Source organism: Calonectris borealis, chromosome 1 (genome assembly GCF_964195595.1).
Source record: "Calonectris borealis chromosome 1, bCalBor7.hap1.2, whole genome shotgun sequence".
Classification (NCBI taxonomy): domain Eukaryota; kingdom Metazoa; phylum Chordata; class Aves; order Procellariiformes; family Procellariidae; genus Calonectris; species Calonectris borealis.
In genome coordinates, this window is record NC_134312.1 from 73,289,625 (window position 1) to 73,310,980 (window position 21,356).

Genomic DNA, 21,356 nt, shown 5'->3' on the forward strand with positions numbered 1-21,356 from the left:
GTGCATATTTACCCGATGGCGTTTAACTAGCTAAAGGCAACCACTGGATTGGAGCTGGTAGCACAAGTCAGGCTCCTTGTTTCTTTGCAAAGTTTCCTACATTGCAGATCCCACTGCTTCTCTGTTGTTTTCTCTTTCTTGACTGGTGTGAGACATACCATTGAATACTCTTCAACTTTAGTAAAAGAAAAACTGAGCATTTATAGAATACAGCTGTTTTTCATGCTTGTGATGTTTGATTTGTCTCTGCTTGATTGACTGCCACACGGTACCCACTAGATGGTGCTGATTTCCCTCTGTCAGAAATACCCTTCATGTTTAATAGCAGGGTCATTTGCTTTGTATCACAGATCACAATCGAATCCATGCAACTGATGTTCTACATGCCGTTTGGTACCTTACTACTCAGCCCATCCCAGGACTCCCAACTGTGATTAATGATCACGGGTCAGCAAGTGATTCAGGTATATTTAAATGTGCAAGTATACATGTTGTATTTTTAAAGTTTTTATCATGAAATTTGCTGTAGGAAAGCCAACAATTGAGGATTGCGTGCAGCACTTGTTATTATATAGACTTCTAAGTTCAGTAGGGTGTTGGATGTTGAAGGTGTTAAGGTATGTTTGTGTAAGTTTGAAGAGAATGGAATTGGTCCTCCAAAACCTAATACTTTACATTTAACGATGTGTGAATGCAAGCCTTTGTGGTCACGCAGAACAACAGATGTTTGTTACCATTTGATTTTTACAATTGCTTTTTTCCTAGGAAAATTGTATTAGCAGTGCTTTTCAACGCTGCTTCAGAAGCAGTGTAAACTTTTAAATCCTCAAACCCTGCATTGTTTTGCTATTACAAAACCGCTGGGGCATACGGGTAGTGCCATGCACTAGCCGCTGCTTGGCTGTCATGAAGTATTCTTCCCTCACTGTCTCCAAAGAAAGAGACTTGTTACCATTTTGCAATTAGTTTGCAAGACCACTCGTCTGCTGTTTTATGATTGCTCCTTACAGGAAGCTGTTCTTATTGCATCTGTATATTAACTTCTCCAGGTTCAGCTGTAGCAGTTAGAGGACCTGTCTGTATTTTGTGGGAGTTCTGAGGGGGTTACCGGAAAAGCAGGAGTTTGTTCCTCAGAAGCCACTTCCACTTCTGCTTTTTTTGGTGGTGTTTGTGTGGCACATACATATCATTTGTGAAACTCTGCAGGATGTTTTGGTGGGGCGGGAAACATTTTTATTCCTGGAAAATTTTATTAACAAGGGTTATCGGAGGCTTTGTGAGTGAGCTGAAATGGGTGGAATGAAAGGGGTTGAGTTTTGGGGCTTTTTGGTGTTTGTTATTTGAAAGACATTGTTCAGCTACACCAAGATCCATTCAAGCAGATTAAATTAGCAAAGCATCTCACTCAGTATCTGCCTCTGACAGGCATGTTCAAGCTGCTTCAAAAAGAGGCTGTTAAGAGGATTATCAGCAAAGATCCGAAGTCTAGACCTTTGGATTGGAAAACATGCACCATAATTGAATTAATAAATGCTAGTCCATTGCTTTAAGGGCTGTTAGTGTCTCATATACTAATCTATATGGTGAAGCAATTAGAGGAAGGAGTGAGAAGATCGAGTTGCCCACAAAGCTCCAGCATGGCCGTGAATCCATGGCTTATTGATAGTGACTTACGTAGTTTGAGAACAGGCTCTGCTGGATGGCTGGAAGATCCCCAGGTGGGATCAGAATTTGTCCCTTTCCAATTGTGTGCCTTATTGCACTGGATCATGTGCACAGTATCAGAAAGCATTGAGGTCAGGATGTGTTTACTCTTCTGTTATGTATTGTAAATTTGCTCCTTCTCTTCCTGCTTTGTTGCTTCTATCTGTTTCAGTAAGTCACTGAAAAAGTGGTAAGAATTTTTTTTTTTTTTTAATTTATTTATTTCTGCTCAGATTCTGACAGTGGAATTACTCATGGCCATATGGGTTATGTGTTTTCGAAGACATACACACCTACAGATGACAGCTACGGATGCCTAGCTGGCAACATCCCTGCCCTTGAATTGATGGCTCTTTATGTAGCTGCAGCCATGCATGATTATGATCATCCAGGAAGGACCAATGCCTTTTTGGTAGCAACAAGTGCCCCTCAGGTAAATAAATCTCAAGCAGCGTTGCTGCTAAGTTTGGAAGATCTTTGGTAACAGCTTCTCCTTGCCAGTGGTGCCTGTAGCTTCCATTAAGCACAAGTCTACCAAATATTTTGAAACAGCTTATCAAATGACAGAAATAATCACTTCACTTGGGGATTACCGGTAAGAGTCTTCTTACACAGCCTCACCAGCCTCAGTCAGTAGACCTGTTAAGAAAGGTACTGATAAAATGTCTCAGTGAAGGAGAAGCTAATGCTCTGCTGACTGATAGAGAATTTGTAACTGTGAAATAAAGGAAGAATTATTCTACCCAGTAGGGCACAGAAAGATTAAAATAAAATAAAAAACACCTGTATAGTTGACAGTGCACCATGCAGTTAGTTTGTGCATGATCATAACATATTTTCTGTTGTTCCTATAGAATATGAGCAGCTATGGTCTTTTATGAATGTATTTTTACACTATGCATCTATCGGGGCGGGGGGAGGGTAGAAAATAATCTCAGTTTTATAAACGAAGTATTGAGACTTACCTAAGGTTACACAGAAGTTGCTGCCAATGCTGGGAGTTGAATTCGGCAGTCTGAGTCACTGTTTATTGGCTTAATTATGAGATCATCTTTCCTTACTTTACATAGCTGACCTGCCTGGCTTCAGCCTACTGTGCTGAAAAATATTTCTATGGACAAGGAAAGAAAAAAAGATAGCTTAATGGTGAGAAGTCGGGTAGGGATGCAGAAATTCTCGATTTACTCCCCAACTTGGATCCAGACTTCCTCTCTCACCAAGAGCAAGTCACCTGAACTTGCTCTGTATCAGTTTCTGTCTATAAACTGATAGTAATACTTCTCATCCTTGCAACACCTTTCTGTGATCGAGAACTTTGATACACTGGCCAGGTAAATAGATTGATAGAAGACGTATGCTATCCTTAAATCTATTTTTAAGAAATGAGTGCTATAGCTTTGTGGTTGTAAAAATCAACAAGGGAAGTTAGATGATTAGCCGTAATGTATAGTCCCTAGTTTGAAAATAAATTAAGGGGAAAAATTCAAATTCTTATTGTTATTTTGGGGGGTTTTGGTTTGTTGGGTTTTTTGCGGGGGGGGGGTAGGGTGGGGTGGGGTGGGGTGGTTAAATCTGATATCACCTGAAATTTGTAGAACTTGTATTTGGCATCTAGTTCTTTTCTTCTTTTTCATGACAAGCAGTATCAGCTTCCAGTAATGATAAAGTGCTGTTGTATTAAAAATCTGCCCTCAGGAGTTGGGCCTGGGTAGCAGAATATATCTATCTCAAATGCTTACTGTGCTGAAGTGGAGAGATGTCCTGGATGGTTCTTGTCCCCTAAAGTCCATTTTCTAGATCTTTCTTTAGTTTCTGAATGGAATTGCCATCGCTATGAGAGTTATGCATCTTGTTTTGGTAAAAATTTAGCCAATTTTCAATTTTAGAATTGAGAAATCTCTAAGGCTGAGTGTGTGTTGTCAGGTTGCAAACTGGAATTTCACTTGTTTCTGTGTTTGGAATCAGTCCAATATGGACAGAATTGCCAGGTACAAACACCAAAGACAATAATCCCTGTTAAGTGAGGTTAGTTCTGAGAAAGAGGGAAGCACACACCTATATTACATTAGTCATTAATTTGTGGCCTGAAACAGAATAAGCTATTGTCATATGATGCACTTCAGTCAGGAACTAAAGACCCTTGAGCATGAAAGACCCAGATTTTTCAAATCAATCTTCCAATAAATCTTCACCATCACAACAATTCAGGTGTCTGCTATTAGTCCTGCCAAAATCTCATCTTCAAACCTTGAAAAGTTCTTTAAAAAAACCACAAACAAATCGGCCAAACCTGAACCTCCCTCATGCATCATCCCCACATCATTCTCATTTCTGCATTGTAGTGTTTCTTTTGCTAAGAGGTTTCTCAGTTTTCAGCTGCCCGCATTGCTTTAACAGGCGGTGCTGTACAACGACCGCTCCGTCCTGGAGAACCACCACGCCGCTGCTGCCTGGAACCTTTTCATGTCAAGGCCAGAGTACAACTTCCTGGTCAACCTCGACCACGTGGAGTTCAAGCATTTCCGCTTTCTCGTCATTGAGGCAATTTTGGCTACTGACCTAAAGAAACACTTTGATTTTGTTGCCAAATTCAACGCCAAGGTAAGAAGATTGGTTTGGGTTCCTGGTGGATGGTCAGAAATAATTGTGGGGCTTGGTAGCATCACAGTGAAAAGGCTTGAAAGGCTGCTGTGTTGCTCACTCTTCTGAATGTCCTTTTGGCTGCTGTAAAACATTCTGTTGAATAGTAATCTGGCACTTCGGTTATTTTTTACTTATTTAAATTTAGTGGCACATCTTCTTTTCTTATACATGTTTCGTTTTTTCGGAAGGTGGTTTAAGGCTAAGGATATTATGGACTATTTGAAGGCAAATCCCACTTACATCCTACTTTTCAACATTGTTTTCTTGTTCACTGGCACTTTAGACCTATTAGCAAAGCACTTAGGGGAAAAAAATGAAAGGTGTTACCAAGTTTCCATAACAGCTAAATACTTCATGTGAATTTTGATTGGTTTAATTGTACTGTTATATTATCAAAGCACAGAAATCAAAACCATTTTGAAATTCTGATTCCAAATGCAATGAAAGCATGGTCTTTCTTTCCAACTTTGTTTCAAATGTATAAACCCCAGAGAAAGGTCACTAAAGATCTTTCCTGCACGCTCCATTCAGTGAGTATAAAATGGCAACCCTGGGAAACCATTCTTAAAAATTATTGTACAGTTTCAACCTATCTTATTGGAAATCACCACCTATCAAGTTACTTTAATAAACTGCATCATCCATCAAAGCTGTTGGCATATTACCTAGATGATACCTGCCTTTGGAGTGGGTACTACCTTCTTGTTCCTTGTGAGAAACACACCAAGCACAGTGTGTTTCTCATCCAGGACTAGGACCTCCTAGTTGTTTTGGTGACATAGATAAAATGTTTTCTTGTGGTATTGCTTAGGATGGACCTGTATCCTGAACTTTTGAAACCTCCAGATGTATGACTGGCTTTGTTTTCCATTTCTCTGTAACATCTCTCTCTTTGTTAGTCTTTAAGAATCTGTAAAGAAAAGCCTTAAATTATCGTCCAGGGTAGACAGAGAACTGATCTGTAGATCTGTAAAAGTCTGAACTCCTTCTGCACCCCTGCTAGTCATGTCCCAAAAATATCAGAGGGGTTTCTTTAGGTCTTAATTTTAAACTCTGGGATCATTTTCACTGGCCTAATTTCCTCATAAAGTATTGAAAAGTATTGGCAGATTCTCATCTGTCAGGGCTACAATGACAATAAAGCGTGGGGAATTTAGGCTGTCTGAATACATCCTTTGAATTTGGCAGTTTGGACCAAAACCTTCACTAAGTAAGGAATGAAAAAAGACAGGCTAAACCAGTGATTACTGTGGCTTTGTCACAGAGATTAACTGTCTTAACTGTGGAAGAGGACAAGCTTGACCAAAGTACTAGGCGTAAATTGTGGATATTGAAAACTAAATTTGTCTTAAATCTATCAGGCTGGACAAAGGTAGGTGTAACCACTATTGTAACCAAGCAAGGTGATACCTGAGACACTGCAGATAAATAGGAGGACAGTCTGACGTATCACGTCCTGCCAGCTCACTGTAGATTTGTAAGGACATCTGTTAACCTCCTTCTCTCTCCTTATTGCTTGAATAGTCAAATGGTCATGTATGGAATAAAAAGTGGAGGAGAAAGTGAACATATTAACCAGTGCTTGTGGCTAAGCCTGGCTTTCCCAGAGTAATCACTGACTTAAGAAGAGATTATTTATGTTTGATTGGCAAAAGTACTCTTTTGTACCAGAGTGGTCTCAGAGAGCAGACCTGACATGTTTGTATATGGGTGGAGGTGCTATAACTGATAAAATTAGCTCTAAATGATCACGTTATTGATTGGGTTGCTGAACTGTAGTTTAGTATATTGAGGCTACAGTCAGAGAGACCCTTCTGTACAGAAGTCAGTGTAAACACATGTAATGTAAGCATCCTCCCACCAGAAAACCTGCAGTCTGGAAAGTACCAACAAGAAATAATGGAGGAAGCTCTCTGTCCGACACTTTGATAATATCAATGCCTTGGAGCACTTACTGTTCTCTGACATTAGTTATGTTGGATCACGTACACCTAAAGCAAAGCCCTCACCATGTGGGCCCACTGCTGTATGGGGCAGGGGACCTGCTGGCAGAGGTCGTGGAAGTTTCATCTAGTCATAGCACAACAACTTTCTATCCATTTTCGACTATTACACACTTGACAATTAAAGCTGTGTTTCAAGGAGGGATTTGAATTTTGAAAATTAAGTGGACAGTGGAAGACAGCCCCTCCCACACTAGGAGATATTCTAGGGAGAAAAGGCTGAGACGGGAAAATGTGGCTGATGGCAGTAAAGGTTGGTAGCGCTGACCGTTTGGAGATGTAAAAGGCTGAAGTCCTCAATGCTTTCTCAGCCTCAGTCTTTGTGGCTAAGACCTGGCTTCATGAATCCCAGGCCCCTGAGGTGGGAGAGAAAGTCTGGAGTGGTGAAGACTTATCCTCAGTGAATGGCATCAGGTTAGGTAGCACTTAAACAAACTGGACATACACAAGTCCATGGGACCTGATGGGATGCAGCCACGTGTATAAATACCTGATGGGGAGAGTAAAGCAGATGGAGCCAGACTCTTCTCAATCGTATCCGTGACAGGACAAGAGACAATGGGCACAAGCTGAAATACAGGAATCTCCATTTAAAAATAAGAAAGGACGTGTTTACTGTCACAGGGCTTGTACATTGGAAGAGGTTGCCCAGAGAGGTTGTGGAATTTCCCTCCTTGGAGATACTCAGAGCTGAACTGGACACGTTTCTGAGCAGCCTGCTCTGGCTGGCCCTGCCTTGAGCAGGGGGGTTGGACTAGATGATCTCCAAAGGTGCCTTCCAACCTCAACCTTTCTGTGATTCTTTAAGGTGATGCTTTTATTTTAGAGCAGTTGATAGTCTATATCACTTTTTATTGTGCGAGGTATGGGAAAAATAGAAACAAGGAAAAAGATAGGGAATACTTTCAGACATACTTAGATCAAATAGGGAAATATGCTTGTTACATACGTCTTCACACTGAAATTAAATCGGCATGGCATTTGATGGTAATTTATCTTTGTACACCAATTAGGTAGTAACTTCCTGGAAAATGTCATGGAAGGACTACATTTGTTTGTTTTCCTAGCAAATGCTTTCAAACATGCACATCATTTGCTAAATATTAATTTCTCATAATTTATCTCAATGTTCATTGTTTTGCACTTATTTTTCTTTTTACATATTGCTCTACAGCTGATTGTAAATTCCAGCTTGGGTTAGCTCACCTGCTTACACTTGTGATTTTGTTAAATAGCTAAATATACTGTAAGATATCCCTGGGCAGAACTTCCTCTGTGGATGCATCCTTTTATCCAGGATTACTGTCATGCTTTTCCTTTTTCTGTCTACTAGGTGAATGATGACGTTGGAATTGACTGGACAAATGAGAATGACCGCTTGCTGGTTTGCCAAATGTGCATCAAACTAGCTGACATAAATGGGCCTGCAAAATGCAAAGATTTGCATCTGCAGTGGACTGAAGGCATTGTCAATGAGTTTTATGAACAGGTAAATAAATGCATGTCCAAAGTGGTATCTGCTGGTTGCACATCTTGTGTTAAACAGTTCTGCAGCATGTTAGTGTTGGTGGTGAGTGAAAATCACGGAGAATAGGGGTAAAGGGGATGGCTAGAGTTAAACTAGTCCATCCTTTTGCTGGATCAGTGAAAGTCCATTTGTCACTGAAGCTTCTGATGTGTCCTCAAAGACTTCCAATGATGGGGTTTCTACAGGCTTAACTGTGCCAGTCTGGCACTATCCTTACAGTGGACATGGCGAACAAGTGTTCCTTTTCTCTTTTTTTTCTGTTGGCAGTCGTCATGTCTCCCTTTCAGTCGTCTTTAGTGCAAACTGTCTTTTCATCCTTCCTTCTATGTCTTTTCAAGACATCAGCTGGTTCTCATTGCTCTCCTCTGCAGTCACTCCAGGTGGCTCACACTTTTATTGTCATGTGGTCTCCAAAACTGGACACAACATCCTTGTTGAGATGATCTAAACAGAGCAGAGGTATTATTTTAGCTTCCCTGTAGGCCACGTCTCTGTTCACACACAGAACATTTATGTACAGAGCATGACTACAACATTGACTTTCAGTTTATCACAGACTAACCATATCTGCTCCCTACACATTGATCCTGACTCATACTTTATTTTTTAAGACAACACTTTCAGCTTGCAGGAGGTTTGTCAGTACAACCACACTAATTATGCAAGACTCAGCTGATGGTAGCACGAGGAAGGACAGCCACAGATTGATTTACAAAGACCTGGGAATACAGCCAGGCACTGGTCCTCTCCTGCCAGGTGTAAGGGAGCCCTTAATTGAACCTTTTCTCATTATAACCTACTTAGCCCTGCCGAGTGCAAGGGACAGGGCTGTTCCCACACTATTCCTCTGTTTCCCGAGTGGGAACATATTTTGAATGTGCTGGTTAGACTGAACTCCACATCCTGTCTTTTCGAGAGGAAGCAAGCAGGCTAGGTCACTGAACCAGACACCCCACAGACTTCTCAGGGAGGCTGTGCAGTAACTTAAAGTCACAGACTAATCCCTTTCAAAGCCTTTTCATCTTCCCTTAAATTTACTGTACTCTACAGTTTGGAAAAAAACCAGGATTTTCTGCTGATGGTGCCTTCTGGAGTATGTAAAGAAATGGGAAAAGGGACAAATTTCAGGCATTGACCTGGAACTCCTTCATTTATTTCAGATCTCCTGAGAAAAAAAAAAGAGCAATGATCCTTATATACATTACATGTATAGTTGGTTCCATTTTTCTTTTCATTTTTTCTTAAAGAAAGAGAGTGAGTCCCGTAACAACAGTGGTCAACCTTCATCTCCCGGATTTTCTTTCAGGAAATGCTTTTCTTCATATTTGAATGTTTTCATTACAACTATCCCAACAAATTGTACTTCATTTAATTCTGGTGATGATCATAGCTTATGTGGGTGACTACTGCATGCAGACAAAACCTGTTAATCAGGTATATGGTATGACTCTCCTTTGATCCAACATAACTAATGTCAGAGGGCAGTAAGTGCTCCAATACATTAATATCGTCAAAGTGTTGGATAGTGAGCTCTGAATTAAGCTTGGGAGAAACACGTGTGGGAGGATACTGTGTTATCTGTTCCACAGTAGGAATCTGGGTTGTCTTCCATCAGTCAGAAAGGTGTGCTACTAATGATTGCATGCTCTTGGAAGCTCTCCAAAGGGCTGTTGGAGATTATCTTTCTTATAATCCTGTAATTAAAAAACATACATTTGAGATTTATCCTTTCTGCAAAATTTTATTCAGAATAACGCGTTATCTTTGTTAATGACATTCCTTTTGGCATGGGGTTGTGGGCAAATGTATTTGAACTCTTGGCTTGCAAATTCTAAGAGGTCAGGTAGTCAGTAAGCTATTAGGGTTTTTTGGTTTTGTTTTTGTTCTAATAGAAGATGTGTGTTCACTGTATTGAGAAATCAGTACGTTCCATTGGGTTTCCTGTTTTGGTTTTTTTGCATGGCATGAGTTGCCATGCTGATAGGATACTGACGGGATTGAAAACAGAGAACATTTTCTTCCTAGGACTTACTTTTGGCATTAAGGAGGATAAGCTAGATTCTTAGTTTATTTAACCTAGGTTAAAATCTGATTTTCTTTAATGTGATATGCCATGAGAGGTGTATCAAACCAGCTTCACCATTCATCTGATCGTCAGATTTTTTCTGAGAAGGGAAAAGTCTTCATTTTCTCATTTCTAAAAAGGAGAATTTTATGGGACGTTTGAATTTCCATAGAATTGTTATCAAAAAGCATACATATGTACATTCAACCTATGCTATGAAAATAATGAAATATCTTTCTTGAACTTCCTTTAATAAACACCAGTTCCTTTGAAGAATTTAACTCTTGTATAAATAAAAACTCCTTATTAAAAACGTGTTGCATAGAAACATTCAAAATCCTGTGTCACAGTATGTTTTCTTTTCTTCCTTCCACATGCTCAGCATACTTATTTGAAGACAGGCTAGACATATTAAAAAGATTCAAAAAACGCACTGCAAGATGTTTCACATAATCAATCATGTTTTAATAGAACGTGAAAAAAGAACTTGTAAACATTTCAATAGCCAGCTTTCTTCCCACTACTGACAGCTCGCAACCAGAAAATCTCAGATGTGTTACTGTAAAGAAGAGCGAGCTGCCACCTCTTCTTAATTTGCTTGCTATTTCAAGAATGGATGGCATGTTTCAGTGTTTTGTTAACACTAATATTTTGCGTTTAATGATTGAACATAACATTTTGGGGTAGGTTATTATAAAAGTAACAAAACAAAACACAAGGAAATGAGACATTTGTCGTACATGCGTCGAAATTTAACTCTCATTCTTTGGCCTCCCCAGATATCAACAGGGTGTTGACCAGATACGTTGTCCATGACTTTTGGAAAATTTAGGTTTCAAGGAGATAAATTCAGGCAATCTGTAACGTAATGGAAACTGAAAATATCTCTCCAAATTCTAATCTATATTCTCAAATATAGATCTCTGTATTGTATTAAAACATTAATTTGCATATCAGGCTTGATTAGGGGGATTAGATTTTTTTCTTGGGGAGGTGGCATCCAGTCTTGACATGTCTACTCAGCTGAAAACTCATTGATATCACCAGAAGCTTTACTGTGATAGGGATGAGTGGGTATATCAGAGTTGGTTCTGCAGGGAAGTTTTACCTCCTTTTACATCATGAGAGAAGGGAGGAAAAAGTCTTCCTATACCTCTCCCCCACAGTCTCTCTCCAGGAAAAGCTAGGAAAAAGCTTTATGGGAAAGATTTGCTGCTTCTGAGTAACCCTGCTTTCATAGGAATCATTCTGATAGTCCCAGGAAACAAATACTTAAGGCCCAAAGCGAAGAGGACCTCTCCATGTTATGCAGAGTAAGGACAAAACTAATAAGAAAACTAGTTCAATGAGATAGCCCTTGCTTCTAGAAGTTCAGTCTTGTTCCCTGCAAACAGGTGGCTGACTACAAGGTTGTTGTGAGCTAACAATCACAAAATCCGAAGGGATTTTTTGAAAATAATGTGAAGAAAGAAAGAAAATAATTTTCACACTCACAGTGTAAAGTACAGGACAAGGGCAGTGGGCATCATTTTGCACAGTCATCAACTAACATCCTTGTCACGCTATCGGTAGTGAGTCCTCTTACAAGAAAAGAGCTGTAACGTCGATTAACCATTTGACATGATGGCACTGTAGTAATGTCATGCTGGTGTGCTATGGAAGTGGCATTAGAGTTGAATTATTTTTCTTTCATCATTTTTAATTGGTTTGATATACATTACTCCTTTTCATGACATGGTTTTGTTTCATTTACTTCAGAGATATTACCGCTATTTTTCATCTCCAGGGTGATGAAGAGGCTAGCCTGGGCTTGCCAATCAGTCCTTTCATGGATCGTTCTGCTCCTCAGCTGGCACACCTCCAGGAATCTTTCATCACTCACATTGTGGGACCACTATGTAACTCCTATGACTCAGCGGGGCTGATGCCAGGAAAATGGACTGAAGATAGCGATGAATCAGGAGACACTGATGAGCATGAAGAGGAAGAAACAGCAGAAATGGAAACTTGTGAAAATGCTGAATCCAGTAAGTTGTTCACACTTACATTTTTCAACAGAGCAAGTTCCATATTCTGACAAAAAACTAAGCAGCCATATTGTAAAAGCATAGAGACTGCGAGCTGGTCAGGTTCAACATGGGCCTCTCCAGAGTGACAGTGATTCAGTGCTGTCCTTGGTGAAGCTGGCATATAGCCAGTTACATTGGTAATGGAGACGCTCCATGGTTTCAGGACTGATAAACATTGCTCTTCATATCTATTACTCATTTCTACCTTCAGTTGAGGTTTCTGGTGGTGGATCACCCACCTATTTCAGACTGATTCAGTGCTGATGTTAGTAGACTGCAACAATTTCAGTTGAAGAAAGGATGGTTGGGAGATTTTTCAAGGAAAGCACTCATCATTTCCATGAGTTAGCATGATGTACAGGAATAATAGAATGAGGCTCTGAGATGCTGATGCAGTAAATGAGTTTTTAGCAATGGAAGTACTGTAATGCAAAACTCTTCAAGGTAATGCGTGGAGAAGAGTGGGGAGAGAATCGGGACTGAGCATTGCTCTGTTGGGTGCTGGGAGCTGCGTCACTTGGCCCTTCTGGCTAATCAGGAACTAAAGCTGATAGTCTCCTGTGTCTCCTCCAGAAGGGCAACAATGCTGGCATTTGTCATACTGAGAGGAAAACTTTGTACCTTGAAAGGAGATCTCAGGAACCCACTGGAAGTGATTTTTAAGAGAAAAGGCTGCAACTGTAGACCTGTTTCTTTTACCAGTTTAATCCTGCATGTGTTACCTTTTCCTCTCTTTCATGTTCTTCCTCCCTCTGAATTTTCTACTACTGTTCTTTTATTTCCTTCCTCTGGGTCATCTTTCTCTTCCTCCCCTATATCTAATCCTTCTAGAAAGCACCAGCCTTAAGTGCGCTAGTGAAATACTGATGGATAGCTTTTTCTCTTAACAGCCTCACTTTTTCTGTTCTTTCGCACACACTTTCATGCCCTACTGAGTAGCATCCCTATTTTCTGTTGAGGAAGCTGAGAAGCTGAAAGATTTGATGATTGCAACAAGTCACATAAGGACGTGGAACTAAAATCTACATCTCCTGATGTGCAGAATTGAGCTTTTATCTCTCTAGTAAGATCCAGGGGTATATGGTTTGTATTTAAGAAATCGTTGCTGTTGTTCACACACACACACACACACACTTGCACATATTTTAAGTTTAGCAGGTTCACGTGCACAAATTGTTGAGAACAGCAAATATTAACTAATATAGCACACATAGGTTTATTTTAGCACCTTATATCAGCTCTGTAATAGCAGGCAGAGTCACATGTTTCTCTGGCAGATTGGCATTTATGGAATTGCCTACCAGGGGGAAAGCGTATGCGATTGGTAACCAACATAGACCCCAAAAGCCTGAAACTGATATTGCTGTATTAAAAAGAAAGATGAAACATGTTCTTGTTTATCCATTGGAGTGTCTAACCTTACTTTGAAATCCTTAGTTTCCTTTCACCTCATTTCTGTATTCAGTTATCTTCTCTATCACTGCTAGTCAAGTCCAACAATGCTGCTTTCAGGTTAAAACCACAGTCCATTATCAGTCCTTGTCACATTGAAAACAGACCATTTTTTAGTTGTCATTGAAAACAGACCATTTTTTAGTTGTCTTCTGTTTTCTTTTTCACATTCTACTCCGTAACAATACTTTACTATTCAACCTGGTGCTTTTAGGCTCTTTATTTTTTTCAAAACCTTAAAAATTAATGTATCAGAAGTTTTGAAATATCCAGACAAATTCTTCCTACTTCCTTCTTACCAAATGTGGGGTGCTCATCTTCTCGATCATACCAAAGTGTTACAAACTCTTTTCTTCCGGTTCCCTAAATTCTCTGTGACTGTATGGACCTGAATCAGGAATCTACAGCATCTTTTGTGTCAATACAGGGGTCTTACAGGTCGTTAGAAATTTATAACTATGATCAATACAATTTTGGATGTTCTAAACTTTCTCAATGAAACAAAATAAAAGGTTGAGATGTCAGTTGCGTAGATACTAAGAGTTGTGTAGCTGTTGGTGAAGATCTTTTTCTTGATGGAAATGCCTTTTAGGCAGACAGGAATATAATTCTGGCAGAAAAGACTTCACCTAGGTCCTGATAATTCACTAAAGCAGTTGAGATAAATTTAAGAGTTATAAACCCTTAAGGTACCTTAAAATCGCTTTTGTTATACCAGAGCATGTAATTCCCCCAAAGTTCTGATGCAAGTGTAAGAATTAAACAGGCTCAGTCTTTAGTGATTCAGACAAATTTTAACACCACAGCAAGTGCTCGCTGGTGTCTGCAGAGAGCAGCAAGATGCGGGGTCAGCTGGGAAACCCAGGAGAGAATGTCCTGCTGCGGCATTGGCAGGGTAGGGGCTTCTTGTTAGTGCTAAACCTGAAGGTTTCCTACAGGGAACCAAGGGCTTTCTAATGAAGGATTGAGTTGGATTTGGTCTGTGCTCAGTGAAAAGCTCTTTGTTTCCAGTTCAAAAGCTTCAAGGGCTAAACGTTTTGGATCCTGACACAGACATACTTCAGGCAACCTGCAAATACTAATCCACGCAAATTTATTTGGTACAAAACATTCCTCTACGTCACCTTCTTTAAAAAAGAAATAAGCAGTTGTCTTTGAAGGGTTTATTATTTCAGTTCTGTGACTGCCATTGCCACTGTTAATGACCAGGGAAAATTTTCAAGCTTTGTTCTGCTAAGGAGTTAACAATCGGTGTTGGACAGACTATATTGACACAGAAAAAAACACACTTCAGGCAGCAAAACACTTGTTAATGCAGCTGTGTCAGGAGCCCTGAGAACTACCAGTGGCAAAAATGTTTTATGGGTTAACAGCAGGGGACTAATGCCTCAAAACCAAGCGAGCTCCCTGATAGTATTTGCTATGTGACTACTTCCATTGCCAAAGCAATGTTGTGCAAAGGTTTAAGGTCATCTCCACTGCGATGGTGGAGTGGTAAATCTCTGACTTTGAAGAGGGAACACAGGAATGGGTTCCCTCCTTTGATTACTAATGCTTGCTCATTCATTATCCTTCTACAACTCAGATCAGAGGTAAAATGTGGAGAAAACAAAATCAGGATTTTTTTTCTTGGGGCAATCAGCAGGGATCCTTTGGCGCGGGGACGCAGAATTTAATGGGTGTGTGTGTTATAGAGTCAGTGGGTCAGAGTCTTTAAGTACTTGATGTAAAAAAATGAGCAGAAACAGCTCAGCAACATGTTTTGTGCATAACCATTCAAGCACTAGATGTCTCTGTGAGCTGCATAGTCGGGGACAGCGTGCAGCCTATGATAGGATAAAGCTGGGGCTCAAGCTGTGCAGGAAACGAGTTTGCTTTCCGAGAGGTCTGGAGAGGCATAGCTTTCTGAATTTTGAGACTGTTTAAGTTTGTGGTTTTAAAAATCTGTTGGTGCAGTTCCTATATGTCATAGTACACCCTGTCTGCTTCCTACACCTTCAGTCCCTTTTCCTTCTTCTCTCACAGAAAACAGTACATTAACGTCACATGGTATTTTACAGGAAAGAAGAAGTTCAAGAGGAGGAAAATCTACTGTCAGATCACTCAGCACCTGCTTCAGAACCATAAAATGTGGAAGAAAGTAATTGAGGATGAGGAGAGGTTAGCCGGGACAGAGAAGCAAGGCGCGGAGCAATCCACGCTGCACCAATCTTCAGAACAAATCCAGGCCATCAGGGAAGAGGAGGAGGAGAAAGGGAAGCCCAAGAGGGATGAAGAGGAGAACACAACTGTAGAACCGAACCAATGACAATATTTGCAGCAGTATTTTAAGACAGATTGACTCGTGCACAGACTCTTTCTCAAGCCAGCACAGCATTTAGACACAACACTGTAGAAGTATGGGATAATGCGCCTACAGCTGTTTCATTTGTTTCTCTTTCCTTTTTTTGGTGAGGTACATTGTTTAAACTCCTATGCTCAAGGAAGCTTTCACACTGCGACACCGGCTTTTACAGACTTTCTTTAAAGAGATTTGGGGGTGGGTGGAATTAAATATAAATATATATATATATAGCCACGGTTATTGGCTGCACACTTCAGCAAAATACATTTAATGATATATTATGGTCACTGTGATATTTACAGAAGAAAGTTATCTAAGGAAATGCTGCTTCTAAGGCACATTTGCAGTTAACAGTAAGGTACCAGTTAAGCAGCTTTTACTCTTAATGCTGAGGGATAAAAGTTTCAAAGCTTTATATGAATGCTGATATATCCTGCCAACATATACGTGTGCCTGAGGGGGTGTTTGCGAGTGCGAGTGGATGTAATGTAATAGAGCATAGTTTGAGTTCTTACTACCCTAGCTGTAGCATATGTCCCAATACACAACAACAAAGAGAAGGCCTGAATTTTAGAGGATTTGAGCCCACAAGGCAACCGGAGGCCATTTTGAGGAGCTTTGCGTTCCCCATAGCCCTCCAAGTCCCGGTTTGCACTCTGGCTGCAGGCAGCAGCCTTTCAGCAGGGGCCGCGGTGGCCCGGGCTGCTGGCCTGGCCCCACCCGGCTGTGGGGGCTCCTCCGCCTCCTCCTCTTCCTCCTCCTCCTCCTCGGCACTTCCAAACGGCTAGCGAAAGGGATGTGCCAGGACATTTGTTTTCCAAAGGGGGTTACAAGGGACTTCATGGCACGCGGGTCTGTTCCCCTTGAGAGGGCCTGGCCCTCTGTGTGCTTCTGGGTGCGTGGGCGGCTGCGTGGGGGGTGTGTGTGCTTGGGCAGGAGAGAACAGAGGGCAAATGTGCGTACGTGCTCAGAAGCCAGAAGCACGCTGTCATCTTCCCACCCTAACCTTATGCCTCTCTGCATCAGTGGCCAAATATATCATTTAAGAACGAAGCTGAACTACGTCTCTTGGGACTAAAAGAAGGGGAGTGTGGGGGCCATGCCCTTCCTCAGAATAAAAGGTAAACGATGCATTAGGAGCAGCATGGGGGACAGGGGTCAGTCCTGCGTCGGCTGGACACTCATATGTCTCAGCAACCACTCGCATGAGCTTCAGAGAACTTCGTTTTTCAGTGTGAGGTGCTGGAGGGAGCAGTTTGTTGCTGGCATTCTCCTTAGAAGCAGCGTGTTTGATCCCACCAATATACTTTTTTTCTTTTTTCTTTTTTCTTTTTTTCTAAGAGAAAGGAAAAGATCGGGCCTGTAAGAAGAGCAGATCTTTTTTTTTGTTCTGATTATTTGTTTTCTCTGTTGTTTATGCTGTGAGCCAAATGTCTATTTAAAAGGTTGGATATTCACTTTCAATATTTTATTTCACGGTATTATATTTGTCAATGATTAGCTATCTAGATGTAAATATGGAAAAATTTTTATGGGTTCCTGTAGATAATGATATCTTTAAGAAAAAAAAGAAAAAGAAAAAAAGGGAAGAGTTTTTTTGTAAAGCTAATTTTTTAAAAAATAAATACAAAAACATTTTTATACAGTGTAGCCATTTCCAAACCCAACAAATAAAGTCTTGAGTAATTTGTATAGACCCTTCTGGGAAGCCAGTGGTCTACAGGATCAAGGCTTTAAAATATTAATGCTCTTCGGGGCTGGCAGCACTAACCAGTACCACACAATTTAGAGTTTTGTTCCCAAAAAAAAGAATTATATATATAAAATTCAGTATCTCTCAAAAATCATTTGACTATGTATGCTTTTTATACTTTGATCCTGCAGCCCCTTGCCGAGAAGAGGATTGCTTATGTGAGTAAGAATGCTTGTGAAAGGAAGAGTTTGTAGGAGAAGTCCTTTCTATATTAAATTTCTGATACTGCATCCATCACTTTTTGCTATTGTTACGCATTCGCCGTATTTCATGATCCTATTGTTACCTCCCCAAAAATGTTGGAAAACATTCTCTATCAAAGTCAATCAGCATGTGTGTTATCACTTCAGAGTTTCTTTTTGCTTTGCATTTCCGTTAGAGTGAGCTTTTGCTGGAAAACAGGATTTTGGTTTCTTACAGGTTGCATTTGCCTGATGTTGTCCCATCCTACTCTTACTAGTAGAGAAGGCATTTGCCTTTCAACAGAGTGACTCTAAAGCATGGCTCTGAATGCTGTTATCAGTAGAAATATTTAGTAAGTGCTTTTCAATGAAATCAGGAAAGCGAAGATCCAAATTGCGTTATTATTTTAAAGGGAAAGGATATAGCAGAATTCATTCAAAAGAAAAAAAGATGTCTCCAAGATCTCAGCAAATCTCCACCGATCCCAGCTTGCACTGTTTTCATACCTCTTCAGTCACTTTGATTAATCATTTTATTTGGGGTTTTCTTGTACAAGTGATATGCATACCTTATAGTATGAGAAGAATTTAATATGCCTCATTCTGTCCTTTAAAAATTAAACTTACAGAGATGCTTTAAAATATCACATCTTCAAGCAATTTTTTCTCCATTTTCAGTGCGTGAGCACTGGGACTGGATTTTATATATTGATTTTTATATTGCCTTTGCTAGAAGAAGAAAAAAAGAAGTTATTGCAGAAAATGTCAGTGGGTGCTCAGTTGGTAAAATTGCCAAGAGGCATTCAAGAATGAGGCCAAATCCTGCAAGTGGAGTTCCACATAATCCTCTAAGCAGGCATACACAGGGTTGAACCAAGAAAAATTATCCTAAAAATGTGTTGAAATGGAATTATTGTATTTTTCCTAGCCATCATTGGTTGCCATTAGGTAAAATTTAATTTGTTAAGCTTTCTTTCTATAGTGCCAATGCAGCTGTCACAAATTGTTGCTGCATTGCTACACAAGCCTGTTTGTGGGTGCAGTTTAATTAACTCAGGTCTTTAACAGTGAAGGAGTTGCTGACAGGCTTAAAATCAGAATGATTGTTGATTTTATCCAAACTGGGAGGAATACCAGTGAAGAAGCTTAAGTAGCTGGGATTGGTTAACTTGGTAAAAGGTGACTTTTTTTTGCACTCCAAACAGTCACTAATAGAATCCAATTTCTGCAGGTGTCCACTCCTTTTGAGCCTGATTTTCAGTCTTTGCAGTGGATTTCTGGCAGGCAATGGCCAGGAAGTTTCCCAGGTTGGCTTAAATATAACAGAACATAAAATACCAGAGAGATTTTATATCAAACATGTGAATATCATTTTTTTTGCTTTGGGGTTTTTTAGTAGATAATGAAGCAGGTAATTTTTTAGGGGATTTTATAATAGTTTTTAGTCCAAAGGAGGCAAAACTTTCTGACCTGTAGTTTCAGCAACCTTTTGGAGGCTAGACCTTGATGGTTTTCCGCTTTGTGCAGTCCTTTGGTGTTGCAAACCCTAAATAAACCACAGCCTGTGCAATATTTTTGGGAAAAAAAAAAAAAAAAAGAAAAGAAAAAGAATTGTATTCTATCAGCAAAGTGCTCAGCTTTCAGGTGGGATGTTTACAATGTTGATATGGGTTTCTGGTATGTACAGTATGCAAAGAGGTTTGTTAAATACTGGAAGAAGCAAGCCCCATTTAAACAGTGTTCTGCAGTAAAAAAAAATCATGTTTTAGTTTTCAGTTCTTTAAAAACAGGGAGAGAAGGATTGAACTATTTTTTCAGATTGGAATTTTGTTTTCTCCACTGTAATGTCACTTGGCAGCTGACCCTGTTCCCTTCTAGTCTAGGAGAAGTTTGCTGTTCCCTTAAACAGGAGGCTTTTTGCAGTGCTTGCGGCTCCCAGTGTAGCGAGGAGGGCACTCTGCCCGTCACGTAGCAATCACATATAAACCCTTTTGTCCCCATATTCCCAGTTTGCTTCATCGTCACATGCTGTTTACCATGGAATATAACTTCTCTCGTTGTGCTTATATGGCAGAAGGAACACATGGAAGTAGAGAGTGTGAAAGCCCGAAACTTTATTTTACTACCTTTTCTTTTAGGAGGAGCCTGAGACTTTGGTTTCCAAGGACCCAAAAATGCCTGTGTCCAGAAGTCATAATTTCCACTATGTTCAAAGGGCCATAATTTACTATTTAGACTCTAATTCTTGAGGGAACCTGGCATTTCTTGATTTGCTCTGAGCTAATGTACAGAGCATGTTGACACTCATCTCTGGAAATCAGCTGCCTGCTCCAGTAGAAAGATGGTGTTTGATGCGATACTGCAAGCCATGCATCAAAAGTGAGTTGCAGGAATCTACTAGGAAAAAGGGATTCCACTGTGCTCTTGGCAGCATTCTGAACTCCCTTCCTCTGTGAGTGAAAACCTTTACAGAAAGCTGGGGAAGTGGCTGTGTGTCACCAACGGCCTCCCCTGTGACCATGTGGGGTGCTGGCTCTCATAGCAAATGACAGTCACATTCTCGCAGTAAATGGTTCCCAGGGCAGGCGTAATTTGAGAATGCATTCGTTAACAATGCAAGGATAGTTGTTCATCAGTTTTTACCCTGACATCGTGTGTGAACATCTCTCTGCATCATTATCAAGTTAAAATCCAAGATTGCGATTGCTCAGAACCTTTTGAGTGGATGCATTTGGAACTTTTACCATTAGTGTACTGCTGTTAGAAGTTCTTAAGATCCTGATGGTCTGAATTTGGAGAGAAGTTAAATCTATAAAGGTTCAGACAGATGCTTCTAAAAGTACCATTTGGCATCTAAGCAAATTCTGTACCCAACTCCCTTTGTATGCTTTCCATGCTGGACGTTAAGTTCATTTGTTTTCTTAAGAAAGTTCTCCTAAATTTCTGTCTGCTTTTTAGATACAAAACTTCTTCTGAAATTCTGGTCCCGTCTGCCTGCCTTCCTTCAGAAATGCCCCAGAAAGTAGAGTGCAGTGTGGAGAAGCCAAGGATCTTGCCAAACTGAGCATCAGTCAGTGGTACAGCCCATGAGGACTGCCCAGCCTGTGCCCCAGTCTGGGCACGTTCGCACCCGGTGCCGTGCCCGTGCTGCTGAGCCATGAACTGAGTAGGTGTGGGGTAGCCGTCAGTTTGGGTACTTGGCAGCCTGAGCCCCACCAGCTTTTAGTGGGACTTGGGATCTTGGACAATTTTGTCATTTTTCAAAATGAACCTTAGGCACTTTTGAAGATTTTGCCATAAGTATAATGCAGCAAAAGGTTTGTGATTGCCCCAGGTCTTAATGAAGTACTTGTGCAAAGTCTCGTTAATTATCTGGCACATCCTGCTTGTTCTGCGTGGTGTGATCCTGTGCTGGTGATGGTGAGGGCTTTGCTGTTGATGAAGACGGGTGCAGGTGTGAGTCCACCCTCTCACTGATTTTGCATAGGCACAGCCAGGTGTGCCCGTCAGTGTGGGCCTGGGCAGCCCAGCCCCCTCAGGGCTGGGATCCAGAGAAGGCACAAGGCGCTTGGCCAGCAAATACCCAGGGAGATGCACCAGCTGATTCAGGCGT

The 21,356-nt window shown here is 40.6% G+C and overlaps 1 protein-coding gene across 2 annotated transcripts in view; it reads left to right on the forward strand.

Moving 5' to 3' along the window:
* PDE3A (phosphodiesterase 3A) overlaps positions 1–19,860 on the forward strand; it is a 261,707-nt gene extending 241,847 nt beyond the window's left edge. For both annotated transcript variants that reach the window (XM_075160242.1, XM_075160252.1), the window contains 6 exons: positions 351–464; positions 1,938–2,137; positions 4,102–4,305; positions 7,684–7,839; positions 11,730–11,970; positions 15,525–19,860. In XM_075160242.1, coding sequence (XP_075016343.1) covers positions 351–464; positions 1,938–2,137; positions 4,102–4,305; positions 7,684–7,839; positions 11,730–11,970; positions 15,525–15,772 — 1,163 coding nt within the window. In that variant the 3' untranslated portion in view covers positions 15,773–19,860. The remainder of the gene's footprint in view (positions 1–350; positions 465–1,937; positions 2,138–4,101; positions 4,306–7,683; positions 7,840–11,729; positions 11,971–15,524) is intronic.
* Positions 19,861–21,356: the final 1,496 nt, after the last annotated feature.